This window comes from Lucilia cuprina, chromosome 5, assembly GCF_022045245.1.
Source record: "Lucilia cuprina isolate Lc7/37 chromosome 5, ASM2204524v1, whole genome shotgun sequence".
NCBI lineage: Eukaryota > Metazoa > Arthropoda > Insecta > Diptera > Calliphoridae > Lucilia > Lucilia cuprina.
Window position 1 is genome coordinate 44,031,704 of NC_060953.1, and position 17,500 is coordinate 44,049,203.

At 30.7% G+C, this 17,500-nt stretch overlaps 1 protein-coding gene across 1 annotated transcript; it reads left to right on the forward strand.

The window, feature by feature from the left end:
• The first annotated feature begins 4,944 nt into the window (after positions 1–4,944).
• Positions 4,945–6,183, forward strand: LOC111689589 (extensin-like). Its single transcript, XM_023452057.2, has 2 exons — positions 4,945–4,973; positions 5,136–6,183. Exons 1-2 carry the CDS (start codon positions 4,971–4,973, stop codon positions 6,036–6,038), a joined length of 906 nt encoding a protein of 301 aa, XP_023307825.2. The 5' UTR covers positions 4,945–4,970; the 3' UTR covers positions 6,039–6,183.
• The last annotated feature ends 11,317 nt before the right edge of the window (positions 6,184–17,500 follow it).

Genomic DNA, 17,500 nt, shown 5'->3' on the forward strand with positions numbered 1-17,500 from the left:
TTCAGTTCTAGTTCAGTTCTAGTTCAGTTCTAGTTCAGTTCTAGTTCAGTTCTAGTTCAGTTCTAGTTCAGTTCTAGTTCAGATCTAGATCAGTTCTAGTTCAGTTCTGGTCATCTATTTCAGTTTTAGTTGAGATCTAGTTGAACTTGCTAATAGCCTACTAAATATGTACATACATAGATCATATGTAAATTATTTACGAACTTATCAGCATAACACGTCTCAAATAACATTGGCATTGCTAATTGGCTCTTTTTGTAATTGATTTGAAAGCATAAGACATGAACTTCTATTTGCAAAATAAATTAATCTACTTCAATATTAATTATCTAGCAATTAAAATGTTATTATCAATACATGTGTATTTAATTGTTTTGTTTATGTTTATAAAACTAATAATTTCTTGTAATTTTATTAACAAAATACCTAAATTTATGCTAATCAAGGTTAGGGCAGATCTTTTAAATACAATGTGTTTCTTTCAGCATCAATGGGAGGATTCATTCAGTCAGATATCCATCCGCACTCTGGCAGTAATAACGACGACTGTTTTTGGTTGTTTGTCATTTGTTAAATTTGTTTATAAATTATCTATTGTTATTTTTCTCTTTTATAAAAATTCATTAACCGTTATTGATTTGTTTCGAAAAAAAACTGCGAATTTTCTTGTTAATTTTTATGTTTGTTTAATTCGGCAGAAAGATTTTTTTGTTGCCGTTGGTGTCATGCATTTGTATTAATTAAATATTCTGCACATGTTTGAATTGTAATTTGATTTTTTGTGGCCTGTCGATTTTTTTTATCAAACATTTGTATATTGACCTACAACTTGAGGTTAAAAGGTGGTCACAGTTAAAACTTTTGCAGAAGTTATATGAAATTTATTTTGTTATTTATGAATTCTCTTATCATAATTAAGAGATTTCAAATTAATTATGTGAATAAAAATTTTATTGATTTTTTAAATGCATATAGAATTTATTGGAAGTTTTTAGAAAAATACTATTAAATAAGGTAATTTTGAAAATTTGACTTAAAAGAAAAGAAATGACAGAAAACATGGATTGTGATAGGTTGCTGGGGATTTCTTTGCATCCAATTTTGTAACCAGTATCTTGATATATGTACATCTATTACGGAATGTCTAAAAAACACAATTGACCCACTCTCGTTATATTAGTGAGAAAAAATATTAGACATTTCCCAATGCCAGAATTCAAAAAGGACCAAAGGTGGCCTGGATAGCTCTATAAATATAGATTCATAGCAGCTGGTGATTATAATGCAAAACATACATTTTGGGGCTATCGCCTCATTACTCCCAAAGGCAGACAATTGCTAGAAGCAATATCGCCTACAGACCTCAATAAGATTCCCGATCTAATTGACTTTGCTGTAATCAAAAACATAAAACGAGAATTTATTTCAGTGATCCCTTCACTGGACCTCTCGTCAGACTACCCGCCTACAGTTTTAACGTAATTAGAAACCCCAAATAAATTGGAAAACTATTGTTCTTGTTTCCCTAACAAGATGACGAACTGGTTAAAGTATAAAATGTATGTCAGCTCATACTTGCCACAAAACATTTCATTGAAAAATTACCATATATTTACGGATCTTACAAGATGCTGTCAAAGTATCTATACCCCCAGTCACCTTGGGATACTACAAAAATTCGAAATGTCCTAGGAACATTGAGTCTCTAATTAAAGAAAAGAGTACACTCAGGCGTCAATGGCAACAATCGCGATCTCCAAATATAATAAGGAATCTAATCTGAGAAATTATCTCAAAAACTTAGACCCAACTAAGAAAACAGAATATAGTCTCTGGAAAGCTGTTAAACATATGAAATGCCCTATTGCATACACACACATCTACATTTGCGGATGATACCGCTTTTGTAAACATACATGATAACCCTTCAATAGCTTCTGAACAACTCCAGCTTCACATCGGCGAATTGGAAAAGTGGCTGGAAAATGTTACATTTACTTTAAGACGAGAAAATTGTCCTCCCGTACAGATAAACAATATAAAAATTCATGAACAAAGCCGTGTGAGATATCTTGGTATCCACATTGATCGCCGCTTAACATGGACTCACCACATTGAAGCCAAGGTTACACAAATATAATTAAAGTCAGCTCAAATGTACTGGCTACTTGGACCACGGTCAGCTTTAGACTTGGAATACAAAGTGCTTTTGTACGAAACAGTTTTCAAACCGATATGGCTATACGGCATTCAACTGTGGGGAACAGCCTCCTCATCTAATGTTGAAAAATTAAAATGAAAGCAGTCAGCACTGTTAAGGTCAATAACAGGTGCTCCGTGGTACATTCGCAATATTAATATTCATAGGGATCTCAATGTCCCTATAATACGCGAGGAGATCAAATTCTCTTGTTTAACCTACCTGTCGAAACTAATGGATCACCCAAATCCATAGACGACTGAGAAGAACGGAAACATTGGATTTTGCCAGATAATCAAATTATCGAGAACTTTGGTTGAAATTGCATTGGCAATAACAACGTTAGTTATAATTTAGGTTAAGATTTTAATACTTATTGTAAATTTCTAATAAAGAATAAATAAAATAAAAAAAATCTCGTTATATAGTCAAGTTCAAGTAACAGAAAACAATTCCCACTAAAAAAATCACGGAATTTTTGATAAAGTATCAATTTCATTTTAAACTGTCAGGTCATAATTTCAGTTGGAACACTTAAAGTTAAAAATATATTTTAAATTAATTTTTAAGTCACCATTATTTGCATAATTAAATATTGCTAATTTTAACTCTTCAATACTTTAAATAAGCGTGGCAAATCAAAATCAACACACTTTAAAATCTATAAAATAAATTCTAAAAATAGCAATTATTTCCGAAACATAAACAAAACTCTTAAAAATATTTAAATTTTCAAGTTTAAGGCAAAAATAAATGCAATTTTATGTTTGCAAATTTTTAAAACGAATAATGTTTACTTTTGAAACATGTGCTGTTTCTGTATTATATCGACCATTACTTAAAAGTAAATAAAGTTTTTAATTTTTTTTTTAGAAATTATAAGATTTATTATTGTTGTGGGTTTTGTATTTGTCATTTATATGACGTAAAATCATAATTAATATTTATTAATTTTTCTAACTATTTATTTATTAATTTATTTGATTTATTAACATTGAATAATTAAGTCTAATGCTAATTATGAAGAATTGATGTACACATCTCTGTGACTAAATAAATAACTGACTACTAGTTTTTCTTTTTTAAATTTACCATTGAATTTATTTAAGTGATTTTTAAATAAAATAAAACTATGAATAAATTAAATTTATTCCAATGACAATTATAAATTTATAAATATAACAATATTAAAGGGTGTAACATAAAGATGTTACAAACTGAACTAGAGCTAAACTAAAACTGAACTTGAACTGAACTAGACCTAAACTAGAACTGAACTAGAACTGAACGAGAACTGAACTAGAACTGAACTAGAACTGAACTAGAACTGAACTAGAACTGAACTAGAACTGAACTAGAACTGAACTAGAACTGAACTAGAACTGAACTAGAACTGAACTAGAACTGAACTAGAACTGAACTAGAACTGAACTAGAACTGAACTAGAACTGAACTAGAACTGAACTAGAACTGAACTAGAACTGAAATAGAACTGAAATAGAACTGAACTATAACTGAAATAGAACTGAAATAGAACTGAACTACAACTGATTAATATAGAAGTCGCTAGTGCCTTAGGTTCGCCGGAATCGTAAGCAAAGTAGAATTAAACTCATGCTTTGACGAAAATATATTTTGCCACTGGAACCATTTTCCGCAGAACCTAACCTTGGTTGTTTCCCTTTAAGGTGTACATGATAACCAAATACTATTTTCAACTTGTTACTTTTGAGAAAAGGATTTAAGGAATTAAGGACATTTATTTTCTTGCTTCTGTAATGTAAAGAAAAGATAAGAAAATTAATAAATTTTAAATAACACTGAATTCTTACCTTAAATCGTGCTCTTGAAAAAGACTTCATCTTGGAACCGTGAAATTCCAAATAAACCGAATAAAAATCCCGCATCTCTGCACACAAGTTTCTACATTAATTTCTAATTATGCCAATATTTCATTCAACAAGCTTGTAAATATTTTTGTTTTATAGCCACAAACGAAATCATTAACATTTTTGATTTATGTCCTAATTTAGTACCTACAACAATTTACATGTTGTTTAACCTACATGATTTTTTTTTCAAATTTTATAACAAACATTTAAGATCATTTAAATGTTGTTTTAATATATCTAGAATTTACAACAATAATATATTAATAAAAAAACCTCAAATTAAACTTGACATTGAAACGTGAAAAAAAAATAAAAATAACATCTTTGGCAGACATTTTAGAATCGATGAAGCCGGTAAAGCCTAGACATGACTTCTTAGACCCACACACTACCAGCTAGATTACAACGAGATTAATGACCGAAACATTGTGTGTGTGTGTTGTTTTAAATTTTAACTGCAGAAATTAAAACAAAAAATATCATTTCTGTTAATTCTCTTTTGATAAATTCAAAACTGGTTCCGCTTACGAACACTGCTTACCAACAATTTCTGATCAAGTAACAAACAACTGTGATGGACATTGCAAAATCATGAATATTTGATTGAAAATGTCTTCTGTTTTTGCTTTTCGATAGAAGAAAAAAATGCACAGCCGATCTTCGCTCTTAAAATTATAATTTAGAGAGTATGTGTTAAATTTACAAATGACAAATGATTTTGATTTTATATTTTTAAGATTTTTATTAATTAAAATTTTTGGTTAAAGAACTGTAAAGAATCGCGTATAAATATTCAACTTTTGTGCATAAGTATCATCATTCACAGCTCTACTGTAGAAGTGATATCAACTTATCAAAAAAGAAACAAATACATAACAATGGTAAGTTGAAGTTTGAAGCTTGAAATTAGCGAGTGGTCTACAAATGTTTCAGCCTAAATTGGATTACCGCAGGCAACATTTTGTAGCTTTAAAATCTCGTTTTATGTAACTGCTGATCTTTTGGAATTGTTATAATAATTTTGGATTATTTTACATTTTTAGAAATTCTTCATTATTGCTGTTTGTGCTATTGCAGCCGTATCGGCTAATGTTTCCCATTTGGCTGGTCAGGGTTACAATTACGATAAACCTTCTCCCGTATTTGATGTACCACAATTGTTGCCACCTCAGCCTCAATATTCTGCACCAGCTCCAGTTCATCATCAAGAATTGTCAGCCCCAATTCCAGCTCCTTCCAATGATTACTTGCCACCTCAACCTCAATACTCTGCACCATCTGCTGGACACCAACATCATCACTCTACTCCTTCGAATGAATACTTGCCACCTCAGCCACAATACTCTGCCCCAGCTCCAGTTCATCATCAAGAACTTTCAGCTCCTATTCCTGCCCCCTCTAACGAATACTTGCCTCCTCAACCTCAATACTCTGCTCCTGCACCCGTCTACCAACAACAACAATCTGCCCCAGCTCCTTCCAATGAATACTTGCCTCCCCAGCCTCAATACTCTGCTCCAGCCCCTGTCTACCAACCACAACAATCTGCCCCAGCTCCCTCTAACGAATACTTGCCTCCTCAACCTCAATACAATGCCCAAGCTTCTGGAAGTCACCAACATCATTATACTGCCCCCTCCAACGAATACTTGCCTCCTCAGTCACAAAACTCTGCCCCCGCTCCCGTCTACCAACCACAACAATCTGCCCCAGCTCCCTCTAATGAATATTTGCCTCCTCAGCCACAATATTCAGCTCCTGCTCCCGTCTACCAACAACAACAATCTGCCCCAGCACCCACCAACGAATACTTGCCTCCTGTCAATCAAGCCCATCATCATGAACACCATCACGAACACCAACATCATCATGAATCTCAAAGCCAAGCTGGTGGCTATCATTATGATGCTCCTGTTAGACGTTTCCGTTATCGTTTCCGCAACTAAGCATTGGCGTAAATCGGTCGAAAACTCAGCGATACTTGTTAAATTAACAAGTTAATATAAGTATTTTTTTGTTTTGTTGTTATGAATATTGACAATGTTCGTTTTATGATAAGTTTTAGTACAATTTAATAAAAATTCAAAAACATTTTTATAAAAAAAAATTCAAAAGAAAATTTTTACTTAAAAGACATTTTGAAGAAATAACATAAAAAACACATGAATGTGGTTTTCACTACACCTTCAATTGACCACCATTCGCCAGTAGATTCCATAGCAAAACTATAAATAACTAGTAGTATCTGTCGTGAAACAGGTTTCCCCAAACTGCAGGGTTTACTACAATTCTACCGATTTTCAAAGTATAATTTCTCAAATATAGTTCAAACGCGGCAAAGTTTAGGACTAAATTGTTAACAACACATTTATTGTCTTGACAAATTATTCAATATAATAAATAAAAATACAAAATAAATAAATAAATAAATAAATAAATAAATAAATAAATAAATAAATAATAAACAGTCGGTAAAGATTTCTTTTTAAATGCAAATGTAATAAAATGGTGACAATATAGAAACAAAGTCGCTTAAAACACTGCGGCACCAAACCCTTAAAATAATGATCATTGGGTCACAAAACACTATAGAAAAACACATGTTAAAATCTATTTCTTTACAATTTTTTTTTATTTGTTTAAATTTTAATTTATGTGTATTTCAGTGAATATGTTTTAAAACATTTGTTTAATGTTGTTTAAGATGTTGATTGAATTGTGTCCAAAATTCAAAGATAAATCAAAAGATACAAATTAAATGTGTTAAATTTTAAATGTTTTTTTGAAGATCAGCATCCATTAAACTTTTTTTGCAAAAAATAATGGAATTTTTTTAACTATAAAAATATTCAAAATTTAACACATTACTAAACGGTTAAAAAAACGTTTATTTTAACATTTGAACACCCAGAGAACACGTTATATTTTACTAAAGGATTGCGCCGCGCAGAATTCGAATCACATCTTGTATCCTGAAGTCTGAAAAACGCAAAGGTTTCCTTTTTTGAGATATTATAAGGCCGACACAATTTTGTTTATTAAATGCTCTTAAAGTCCTTTTTGACTTCATCTCAAAGATGAACATATCTTTGTTCATCTTTGAGATATCTTCATCACAGATATGATGGAGAAATTCTGATTCCGGATTTCGATTCAGCTCAACTCTTTAGAATGAAAACTTTGGTCTCTGGGTTACAAAATTGTCGGGCTGTGTAGTTTGTTATTGATTCTTAAACTTTTCCTAATACTTGAAAATTCCCTTTCATGTTCTATACACAAAATCAAAAAGTCGAAACCCTTAGACCAAGTTATACTTTTCTAGAGGATTGATCCGAATCACATCTTGGATTTGAGTTATCGTGTTCTGAATTTCTTTCCTTTTTTTGAGATGTTATAATAAGGGCAAGACAGTTTCATAATGTTCCAAAGGTTTATGCTTTCAGCTTTGAAATAAAGATTTAACATTCATTCCAGATGTGATTGAGAAATTCTGATTCAAGATTTGAATGTAGGCTACAAAATTGTCGGCCTGTGTAATTCTCCATTTGGTTCTCGAAACTCGAAATGTTATTTAAATTCCACCTCAAATTCTATATAAAACAAGTAAGAAATTATAGTCGGGCAAGACCGACTATAACCTTGTTAACAATCAAGGTTTAAAAGCCCTATTCGGGTTTACAGTTGTACGGGGGCTAGGTGAAATAATAGACCAATCTAAACCAATTTCCAATATTGTCCCTGTGACAATAGAAAATCATGTACCAAATTTCATTGAATTATCTTTAAAATTGCGATCTGTAGTTTCTTTGATTACAAGGATTACATGGACAGGCGGACGGACATAGCTTAATCGACTCAGAAAATTATTCTAAGCCGATTGGTATTCTTTATCTCCCTACTAAAGTGGTGTAGGGTATAAATATCCAACAAACACGATTATAAATGTTTAAAATTCAATTGTCCAATTCACAATAGATGTCGTATTGTGAATGTTGTAAACAAAATTTTATGAAACGAAAACAAATAAATAATAAAAAGTACGACATACTACAATACAACCGCACAACCCCGACTGTGAACTGGGCAAAAAGATTTTCAATATAAATTCAATCGAAATTTTATGGACTCCTTTTTATGGAAGAAAAAAAATTGTTCACTGAATTTATTATCTTTCAATGTTCAGAAATTCAGTTCCCTTGACGTAATTCATAGGAATTATCCAATCAGTGAAAGTAATTTCTTGGAATATTATAATTAGTGTTCATTAAATAACATCGCTCCTAGGATCTAATTTTGCCAAAAGTCTGCCATTAATAGTAGATAGATCTACATTTGTATGAATTCGATCGCCCAATTTCAAAAAATTTTTCACGTTTCTATATAATCAGTTCGAAATGTAGTTGTCATTGAAAAGTATGTTAATACATAAATGGTTACAGTTACAAATCATTTTCAAGTTTTTGCTGGATACGTATTTATTTTTGAATATTTATGTTAAAAAATTCTTCTTAAATTGAGAATTTTAGGTAACTTCTTAGGTATAAAATTACATTGAGATGAGAAAGAGAGTTTCAAATTTACATGTTTTTTAATCTGTTTCTACTACATAAAACACTAAACTGTCAGTTAGCCTTCAAAAACTTCTCTTTCTGTATAATGATCAGTTCATTTGATGATCACTTTTTTATTGTTTATAGAGACAACAAAAAAACTGATCGAGTTAATGTTAAAAAACTTCCAATTTATCAGTAACGATCAAGTAAAACTGAGGATCACTTTACTAGAGTTGATCATTATTTAACTTTCTAATGAAGTGTGTTAAAAGTTCGCCATTGCTGTGATCAGCAAATGATCACTAGTTAAAACTGAATTTAATAATTTTATTTTTTGGTATACCTTAAGGCACTTTGTTAAAATATCTCCTTTTGGTATGCTTTTAAAAATGATTGTTATTTACAAATTTTGTATTGACTTTATTTTTAATGTTTTTTTTTTTTTTTCATTTGTCTAGCTTTAACACATCTGTGATAGAAAAATAAAAACGAGACCAAACTTAACAGTAACCAACAATTCGACAAAGAGTCAAGTTAGCTCTAATTCATATTACGTCACCGATGTACTCTTTGTAAACGATGGTAAAGATAATCATTACTTTAGTGTCCTTTTTGTAAGCGAGAGAGTGGACACTTAAAACACTCAATTGAGCTCTATAGATGATAGACCTATAAGTACTCTAGATTATATTCCTGTCATCGAGCTTACTTTATAATTGGTATATATATATTCTGGGTCCTCATTAATTCTAAGACTGTCCGTCTGTCTGTATGTTGAAAGCACAATAGAGTTCGAATAGAAAGAGCTAGAGGATTGAAATTTCACGTTTCAAGTTTTCGAATAGCCCCCATACAAGGGGCTCCTCGAAAAGGAGCTTTAACAGTTATAACTTGTTTAAAAATACGAATATAGCTATGAAATTCGACATAAGTAAGTTTCTTATAACCCAAAATCACTATGCAAAATTTTATGAGGATCGGTCCATAATTGACCCTACCCTCCATATAAGGTCCCCTTCAGAAAATGACTGCAACGCCCATTAAAAATTTCATCGCTAAAATTTGGAAGAGCACACAACAGACCCGACAAAGGCCTAGGTGTATTTCTTCGGATTTGATGTATATATGTACACCCTCCTTTCAAAATAAGCTGATAATGCATCAGATGCTTGTATCTGATGAACAGGATTGATCCTAAGTTGTATTTGTGGAAATGTCGGAAGGACGAAAGGTGTGGTGGTTAAAGTATAGGTGACAAGAGGGATCCTGAGTTGTATTTGTAAAGATATCGGAATGAGTGATGGTTAAATTATCGGTTGAGTCATTGATAAGTTGTAATATCTTAATCTTTAATTTATCGAAAATTTTTTTTAATTTTTAAGCGTTTTGGAGTTAACTCTCAACAGGCTCAACTTATCATAGTAGGTCCTTTGGACGGTGACATAAGTCTCACTAATTAGATATATATTTGGCTGTGTTTTTTGAAGCATCCATATCGTCCCCTAGTTGGTGTTGCCAAAAACAACAGACTATATCTCAATAGTGTGCTTGGGCGACTATAAGGCTTCCAGCAATGCACGCGAGTGAGTCTTTAGATGATAAGAATTTTTATAGGAACAATGTATTCCTCATTTAAGTAATGGGGCGGCGGTGAGTCGCAAAGGAGTACCTAGTGCTTGTTCGTGTAAAGCACTTGGATATACATCTGTCTGTTGAGTGTATAATAGGGGTCAAAAAGAGGAATTAGGTGATTGAGATTCCTTTCAAAAGTCTACAGAAAAGTTGTTCTACAACGATCTATTGTTGTCCGCCCATTTGTGTATCTGTTGAAAGCATGTAGAGCACACAAGAGAGAAGTTGTAAGTCAGAAAATTTTCACAAATATTCAGTAAACTCATGTTGAAATTGATCAACAAGAGATGATCTTTAAGCTGCAGTAAAACGATTTGTAGTAGGAAAAGTTTTGATCAATAGGATTTTTATCAACTTAGTAAGATTCGAGAAGTTGCAAGGGTAAACATTTTCACAAATATTGAGCAAACTTATGTTGAAATTGATCAACAAGAGTTGATCTTTAAGCAGCAGTAAAACGATCTGTAGTAGGAGAAGTTTTGATCAATAGCTTTTTTATCAACTTAATAAGATTCGGGACTTTTAAAAAATAACATTAAAAAGTGTGTAAATTATTTTATTGATCATTAATATTACTCCAAACCACATCTTAAAAGCTTTTTTGCGTAATTTATTAGAACAACTTTTAAAAAATCTTAAAGTCTTTTGAATATTTATATTATGATGATGATATAAATACAGTTTACTTTCAAATTTTCAGAGCATAACGGTAGATTCATAAGACATAACAAAAACTAACTGTTAGAAAATTTAAAAAAATTATTTTCAAACACTTAATGATAAAAATATTTAAATTTTTTTTGAGCTTTAGCGAAATAGAGTTATATTTAAATAACATTTGACCCCCCTAACGTTAGAGCTGACCTTGAGAAACTCTGTACGAATAGCATCTGCTTTTGTATAGGCCCTCTTCTTCTCCTTTAGCCATAACTATTGTTAGTTTATATTGTTTTTTTTTTTCGTTTTTCTATTGAACTCTCTGCTCATTATTGTCTTAAGAATATAAAAAACAAAAAAGAAACCAATAAAAAAAGCTCTATATTAAAGTGAACTACAAAAATTAGCTACAATTTGAAATCAATTAATTTCGAATTCATATAAATACGTTAAGATTTTGTTAAAATAAAATCAGTTAAAATTTAAAACGTTTTAAAATAATTTTATTTTTAAAGAAAATCACTCACAAAAAGAACTAAAAAGAATAATGGTAAAAACTATTTAAAAAAAATTTATGTTAATTTATTAATTTATAAATAAATCTTTGCTTTTGTTTACAGTTTTTTCGTTCATTGCTAATGACATTCCTAATGGTCCATCATAGTTTAGCGGATATTTCAGAACTTGTACAATCGGGCAATGGTTTTCTCTATGATGCTCCCTTAAACTCCAATCTACCCTTAGCTCCTTTGGATCTCACCAATGATGAACAGACACATAAAGCTTTTAGTGATTCAATAGGGAAAACTGCCCTCAAAACAAGTACAGAAGTAGATATTGTACCCTCAGTGGCTACGGCGGCCTCACTAAAGACACACTTTACTGTACCATTACCTAAAAAATCTCAAACTCAATCCTCTCAGTCACATTTCTCTGCCTTAAAGACGACAGCTAAAGTTCCCATATCTATTGTAGCTATTAGTAAAAAATCGGGTTATAATTATATGGCTCCTCTTAAGGCATTTTTTATTGCTTAAATAATTTGTTTTAATTATTGTTTAAATTTTTTGACTTTATTATTTTTAGAGTATTTTTACACTTAACTCAGAAAAGGTGTTAATTATACGCGTGTCCGCGTTTTTTTCTATGCTGCTGCTGAAATTTTTACATCTGAGTCTTGTTAGACGCTTTGAAACATGTTATATTTAAATTTAAGACTTTAGTTAATATTTTAAGTTTATTTTAGTATAAAAGAACTCGCATTAGTATTTAAGTTTAAATAAATATTCAAGGTATTTATTTTGTTAAAATAAATAAATAAAAACTCATCTTTATAATTCATTTAAAATCATACATATAAGTACCAAAAGGTCCGCTTTTATGTGTTCTGATCTAATCCGGGCTCTACATACTTAATTTCATGTTTCTGGGTTCTATATTATACAAAATTCATAAAGTACCTTTTGTAGAACGAAAAAGTACCAAAAAATTCCATTTGATGTGTTCTTATTTAAACCGGACTCTAATACTTAATTTCACGTTTTTAGGTTCTATATTATAGAAAATTCAAAAAGTACCTTTTGTAGAACGAAAAAGTACAAAAAGTCCCTTTTTATAGGCTCTGACCTAGTCAAGGTCCTACATGCTAAATTTCATGTTTCTAGGTTCTATATTATAGAAAATTCTAAAAGTGCCTTTTGTAGAACGAAAAAGTACCAAAAATTCCTTTTGATGTGTTCTGATCTAATCCGGGCTCTACATACTTGATTTTATGTTTCTAGGTTCTATATTATAGAAAATTCAAAAAGTACCTTTTGTACAACGAAAAAGTACCAAAAAATCCCCTTTGATGTGATCTCGTCTAATCCGGACTCTAATACTTAATTTTATGTATAAGTTCATTGTAATAGAAAATCTAAAAAGTACCTTTTGAGAAACAAAAAAGCAAAAATTATTATAGAATATTTCAAAAGTTTCTTTTGAAATTCTCACCTATTTCAGTCTCTATATACTTAATTTCATATTTCTAGGTTCAATATTAGAAAAAAATCCAAAAGTACCTTTTAAAAACAAAAAAAGTACCAAAAAGTTCAATTTTATTGTTTCTAACTTAAACCAGGCTTCACATACTTATTTTCATGTTTCTAGCCAATAACAACACACTAGTGCCGCTCTCGCTCTGCTACTCCGGCTCCGCTGCTCACGCTCTGCCTTTTTTATATAAACAAGAGTACAATAACAAAATTTACCGTATGATTGTGTATTTTGTTTTTGTTTTTGCAATTTCTGTTTTAGCATGAATAAAAAACTAAATTTTTGATGAAATTTTCAAAGGTTGTCTCGGATTTTTGCTCATACCTCCGTTATTTTTGACCAATTTTGCTGATTTTAAATAGCGATCTTCCCGAAAGCATGTCTAACAGAATTATTGAAGATTCGGATCTCGCCGATATCTGGGGTACTCTAAAAACTGATTTCAACAAACATACAGACAGACGGACATGGCTTAATCGACTCCGCTATCTATAAGGATCCAGATTATAAGTATATACTTTTTGGGGTCGAAAAATTATATTATAGAAATTATAAACGGAATGACAAACTTATATATACCCTTCTCACGAAGGTGAAGGGTATAAAGAAAGTACGAAACAGGTGTCTGATAATTTTGCAAAAATATTATGTTTAGTAGTTCAAATGTTATAAAGACCCCAAAAATTTTCCTTTAGGTTAGCGACTGTAGTTTTTTTAAAAGCAGATATATGTGCTATAAAACAAGCGTGAAATTGACGGAAAACAAAGCTGCAATCAAAATCCTTGCAGATGTCTACGACATTTAGGTTAACCGAAGAATGCCTGGTATCTCTTAATGTTATACGCTAAACTAGATTGTTGGGGAGGGGATGATGAAATAGAATCATTCACTGGTATTTCCCTGGCTCAAAAAGAACTATACAACTTAGATCAAATAGTTTAATGAAACCACAAATTTCGAAGTCAACCTGGCCTCTTTATGATGTCTCTAAGTTTAGCTTTTTTCTAAGCTTTTACAGGGAGCAGTGCCAGAAGAATGGGTCTCCAATACACAATGAGTAGGAGGAGGGGACAATATCTCCATCTCCTCTGTTATTGTCTAAAATTTAATGGGAATAGAGAACTTTATTATGGATCTCTTTTATATGTAGGGAATATTTCTAGGATAAATCTTAAGAATGTCCTACATACCGTGAATTGAACTGTTTAGTTTAATTCGGAAATTCGTAAGTAGTGTCTTTGTCTTAAGGACTCCTACGACCAATAGGGTGTAAGATGAAGCCACATAAGATTCTTTAATTAGTTTTGAATGCCTACTACTGATCTATAATATCTATACTGATTTATAATACACATACACATATGTACTTAAAGTAATGACAAACATATATATACACATATCACTAAGGGTATAAAAATAAATCCTGGTTTGTTTTTATTGGAAAGGAGCTACTTACTAGTTATAGCGATATTTCTTAAATAATGGATGTCGTACATCCTTCAAAAATAATTTTAAACTGTTAAATTACAGAAAAATCTGTCAATGTAAATCGTAAAAGAAAATATACAGCTTAAATATCCAGCAAAAAGAAACTTCCAAAGAAGCAAAATAGAAGTAGAATTTACCGCATGGATCTACTGAAAAAGACCTGGAGAAGTTATGATTTTAACACAGGCTTCTCATAGGAGGGATTAAATTCCAAATTCATAAATTACAGAAAAATCTGTCAATAAAAAAAGAACATATACAGCTGAAATATCCAGCAAAAAAAGAACTTCCAAAGAAGCGAAAAAGAAGTAGAATTTACTCCATGGATGTATGGAAAAAGACCTGAAGAAGTTATGATTTTAACACAAGCTTCTCATAGGATTGATGAAATTCCAAATTCATTACATCTGAAGTCAATCTCAGGAAGTAATGTTAATGTTCTTTTTTAGGAAGTTCTTCGGAAGTGAAATTGTAGTATTATAGAATATAACTAATATGATCCAAATAATATTAACAGGATTAACAAGATATTAATAGGATTCTGTAATTATGTAAAATTCACTTAATGCTACTTTTGAAGTGGTGATAAATGTTACTCTTTCGAAAGTACTTCGTTTTATTTTTGCTGGGTACCATCACGCAGAAGCTGACTAATGAATTAAAAAGTTAAAATGCCTTTATATAATCAGAATACCCAGCAAAAAAGGAACTTCAAAAGAAGTGATGATTTTAACACACGCATGTCCTAGGAAGAATGTTCTTTTTATTTGATTTCAAATTTACTACATCTGAAGTCAATCTCAGGAAGTAATTTTAATGTTAATGTACTTTTGAGGTGATGATAAATGTTATTCCTTTGGAAGTACTTCGTTTTATTTCTGGTGGATAGGTAATTGGGTGCAATTCAATTCATTACTATGATTTACAGTGTTCTTAGATCGAGTCTGTGGGTGCGCCAGCAAAAGAATGTCGCTCCCTCTGACCCAAGTGAAGTTAATATTTAACTCCACATATCTGGAAATATATTCGATGACAGTAATGCCCAATGTATAATTAAAATATTACTATATTTACTTGATGTAAAATGCAGCGGATTATATCAGCTTAAAATTCCATTAAAAAAACTACTGTTTTTAAATAGAATCTGCAGAATACTTCTTACAATTCAACAACATTTCAAAAAAATTGTTTTCTCTACCCAACATACTCAACACACTAGAGATAGATATAAATCTAATGATTGCTTTCGGTCTTCTAAATTCTTATTTAAAAAGATTTGTGATAGAAGATTAAAATAAAATTAATTATTCAACATTAATTAAAAGATGAAATAAAATTGAAAGTAGTTTATCTATTTTCTGATGTTGTTGTTATATCAATTAAAACTGTTGCTAGAGGTAAACATTTTAGAGCAAAAGTATGTATGATTTTTTTTGTTCATTCTTAGCACCATAGTGCGGGGGTGAATGACTTTAAAAAATATTAAAATGAAATAAACAAATTACGAGTTATTGTGAATCTTTTGAGATGTATATGATGTATAAATAATTAATGCACAATTTAATAGACTTTGACTGAAAATAATTAATGATCATAAAAATAATTGATAAATGACCATGATGTTAAAATATGTTGTTAACAATTAGTCTTATATTGATGAGAAAAATTATGACAAGTTATTCGATATAGTTTCTGGTTTGTTACTTATCACTTGACTTTATGTAACTGCTGGCCATAGGGTATTAAAACATTAATTACATAATATAAATAACAAGTCAATAAATTATATCCAGAACTACATTTATGCATTTTAAAAAGTTGTTTTCAATAGTTAAACAAAATAAATGTTTATATTTACGTTTCTTAAAAAAAAGAATAAATACAAATTAAGAAATTATGCATGTTTTACTGTCACCACAAAGAAAGAAGATGAAGAGAGAGAGAAAGAGAGGAACCGAACGATTGTCCAAATAATGAAGATCATTGAATTTGAATCAAAATACATAAATATTTGTTAATATTTGTTAATACAAATCTGTAGATTAAATCTTTACTACTTTAGTCTATAGTCTAGTCTATAGTCTAGTCTTTAGTCTATAGTCTAGTCTTTAGTCTATAGTCTAGTCTATAGTCTAGTCTATATTCTAGTCTATAGTCTAGTCTATATTCTAGTCTATAGTCTAGTCTATAATCTAGTCTATAGTCTAGTCTATAATCTAGTCTATAGTCTAGTCTATAGTCTAGTCTATAGTCTAGTCTATAGTCTAGTCTATAGTCTAGTCTATATTCTAGTCTATAGTCTAGTCTATAGTCTAGTCTATAGTCTAGTCTATAGTCTAGTCTATAGTCTAGTCTATAGTCTAGTCTATAGTCTAGTCTATAGTCTAGTCTATAGTCTAGTCTATAGTCTAGTCTATAGTCTAGTCTATAGTCTAGTCTATAGTCTAGTCTATAGTCTAGTCTATAGTCTAGTCTATAGTCTAGTCTATAGTCTAGTCTATAGTCTAGTCTATAGTCTAGTCTATAGTCTAGTCTATAGTCTAGTCTATAGTCTAGTCTATAGTCTAGTCTATAGTCTAGTCTATAGTCTAGTCTATAGTCTAGTCTATAGTCTAGTCTATAGTCTAGTCTATAGTCTAGTCTATAGTCTAGTCTATAGTCTAGTCTATAGTCTAGTCTATAGTCTAGTCTATAGTCTAGTCTATAGTCTAGTCTATAGTCTAGTCTATAGTCTAGTCTATAGTCTAGTCTATAGTCTAGTCTATAGTCTAGTCTATAGTCTAGTCTATAGTCTAGTCTATAGTCTAGTCTATAGTCTAGTCTATAGTCTAGTCTATAGTCTAGTCTATAGTCTAGTCTATAGTCTAGTCTATAGTCTAGTCTATAGTCTAGTCTATAGTCTAGTCTATAGTCTAGTCTATAGTCTAGTCTATAGTCTAGTCTATAGTCTAGTCTATAGTCTAGTCTATAGTCTAGTCTATAGTCTAGTCTATAGTCTAGTCTATAGTCTAGTCTATAGTCTGGTCTATAGTCTAGTCTATAG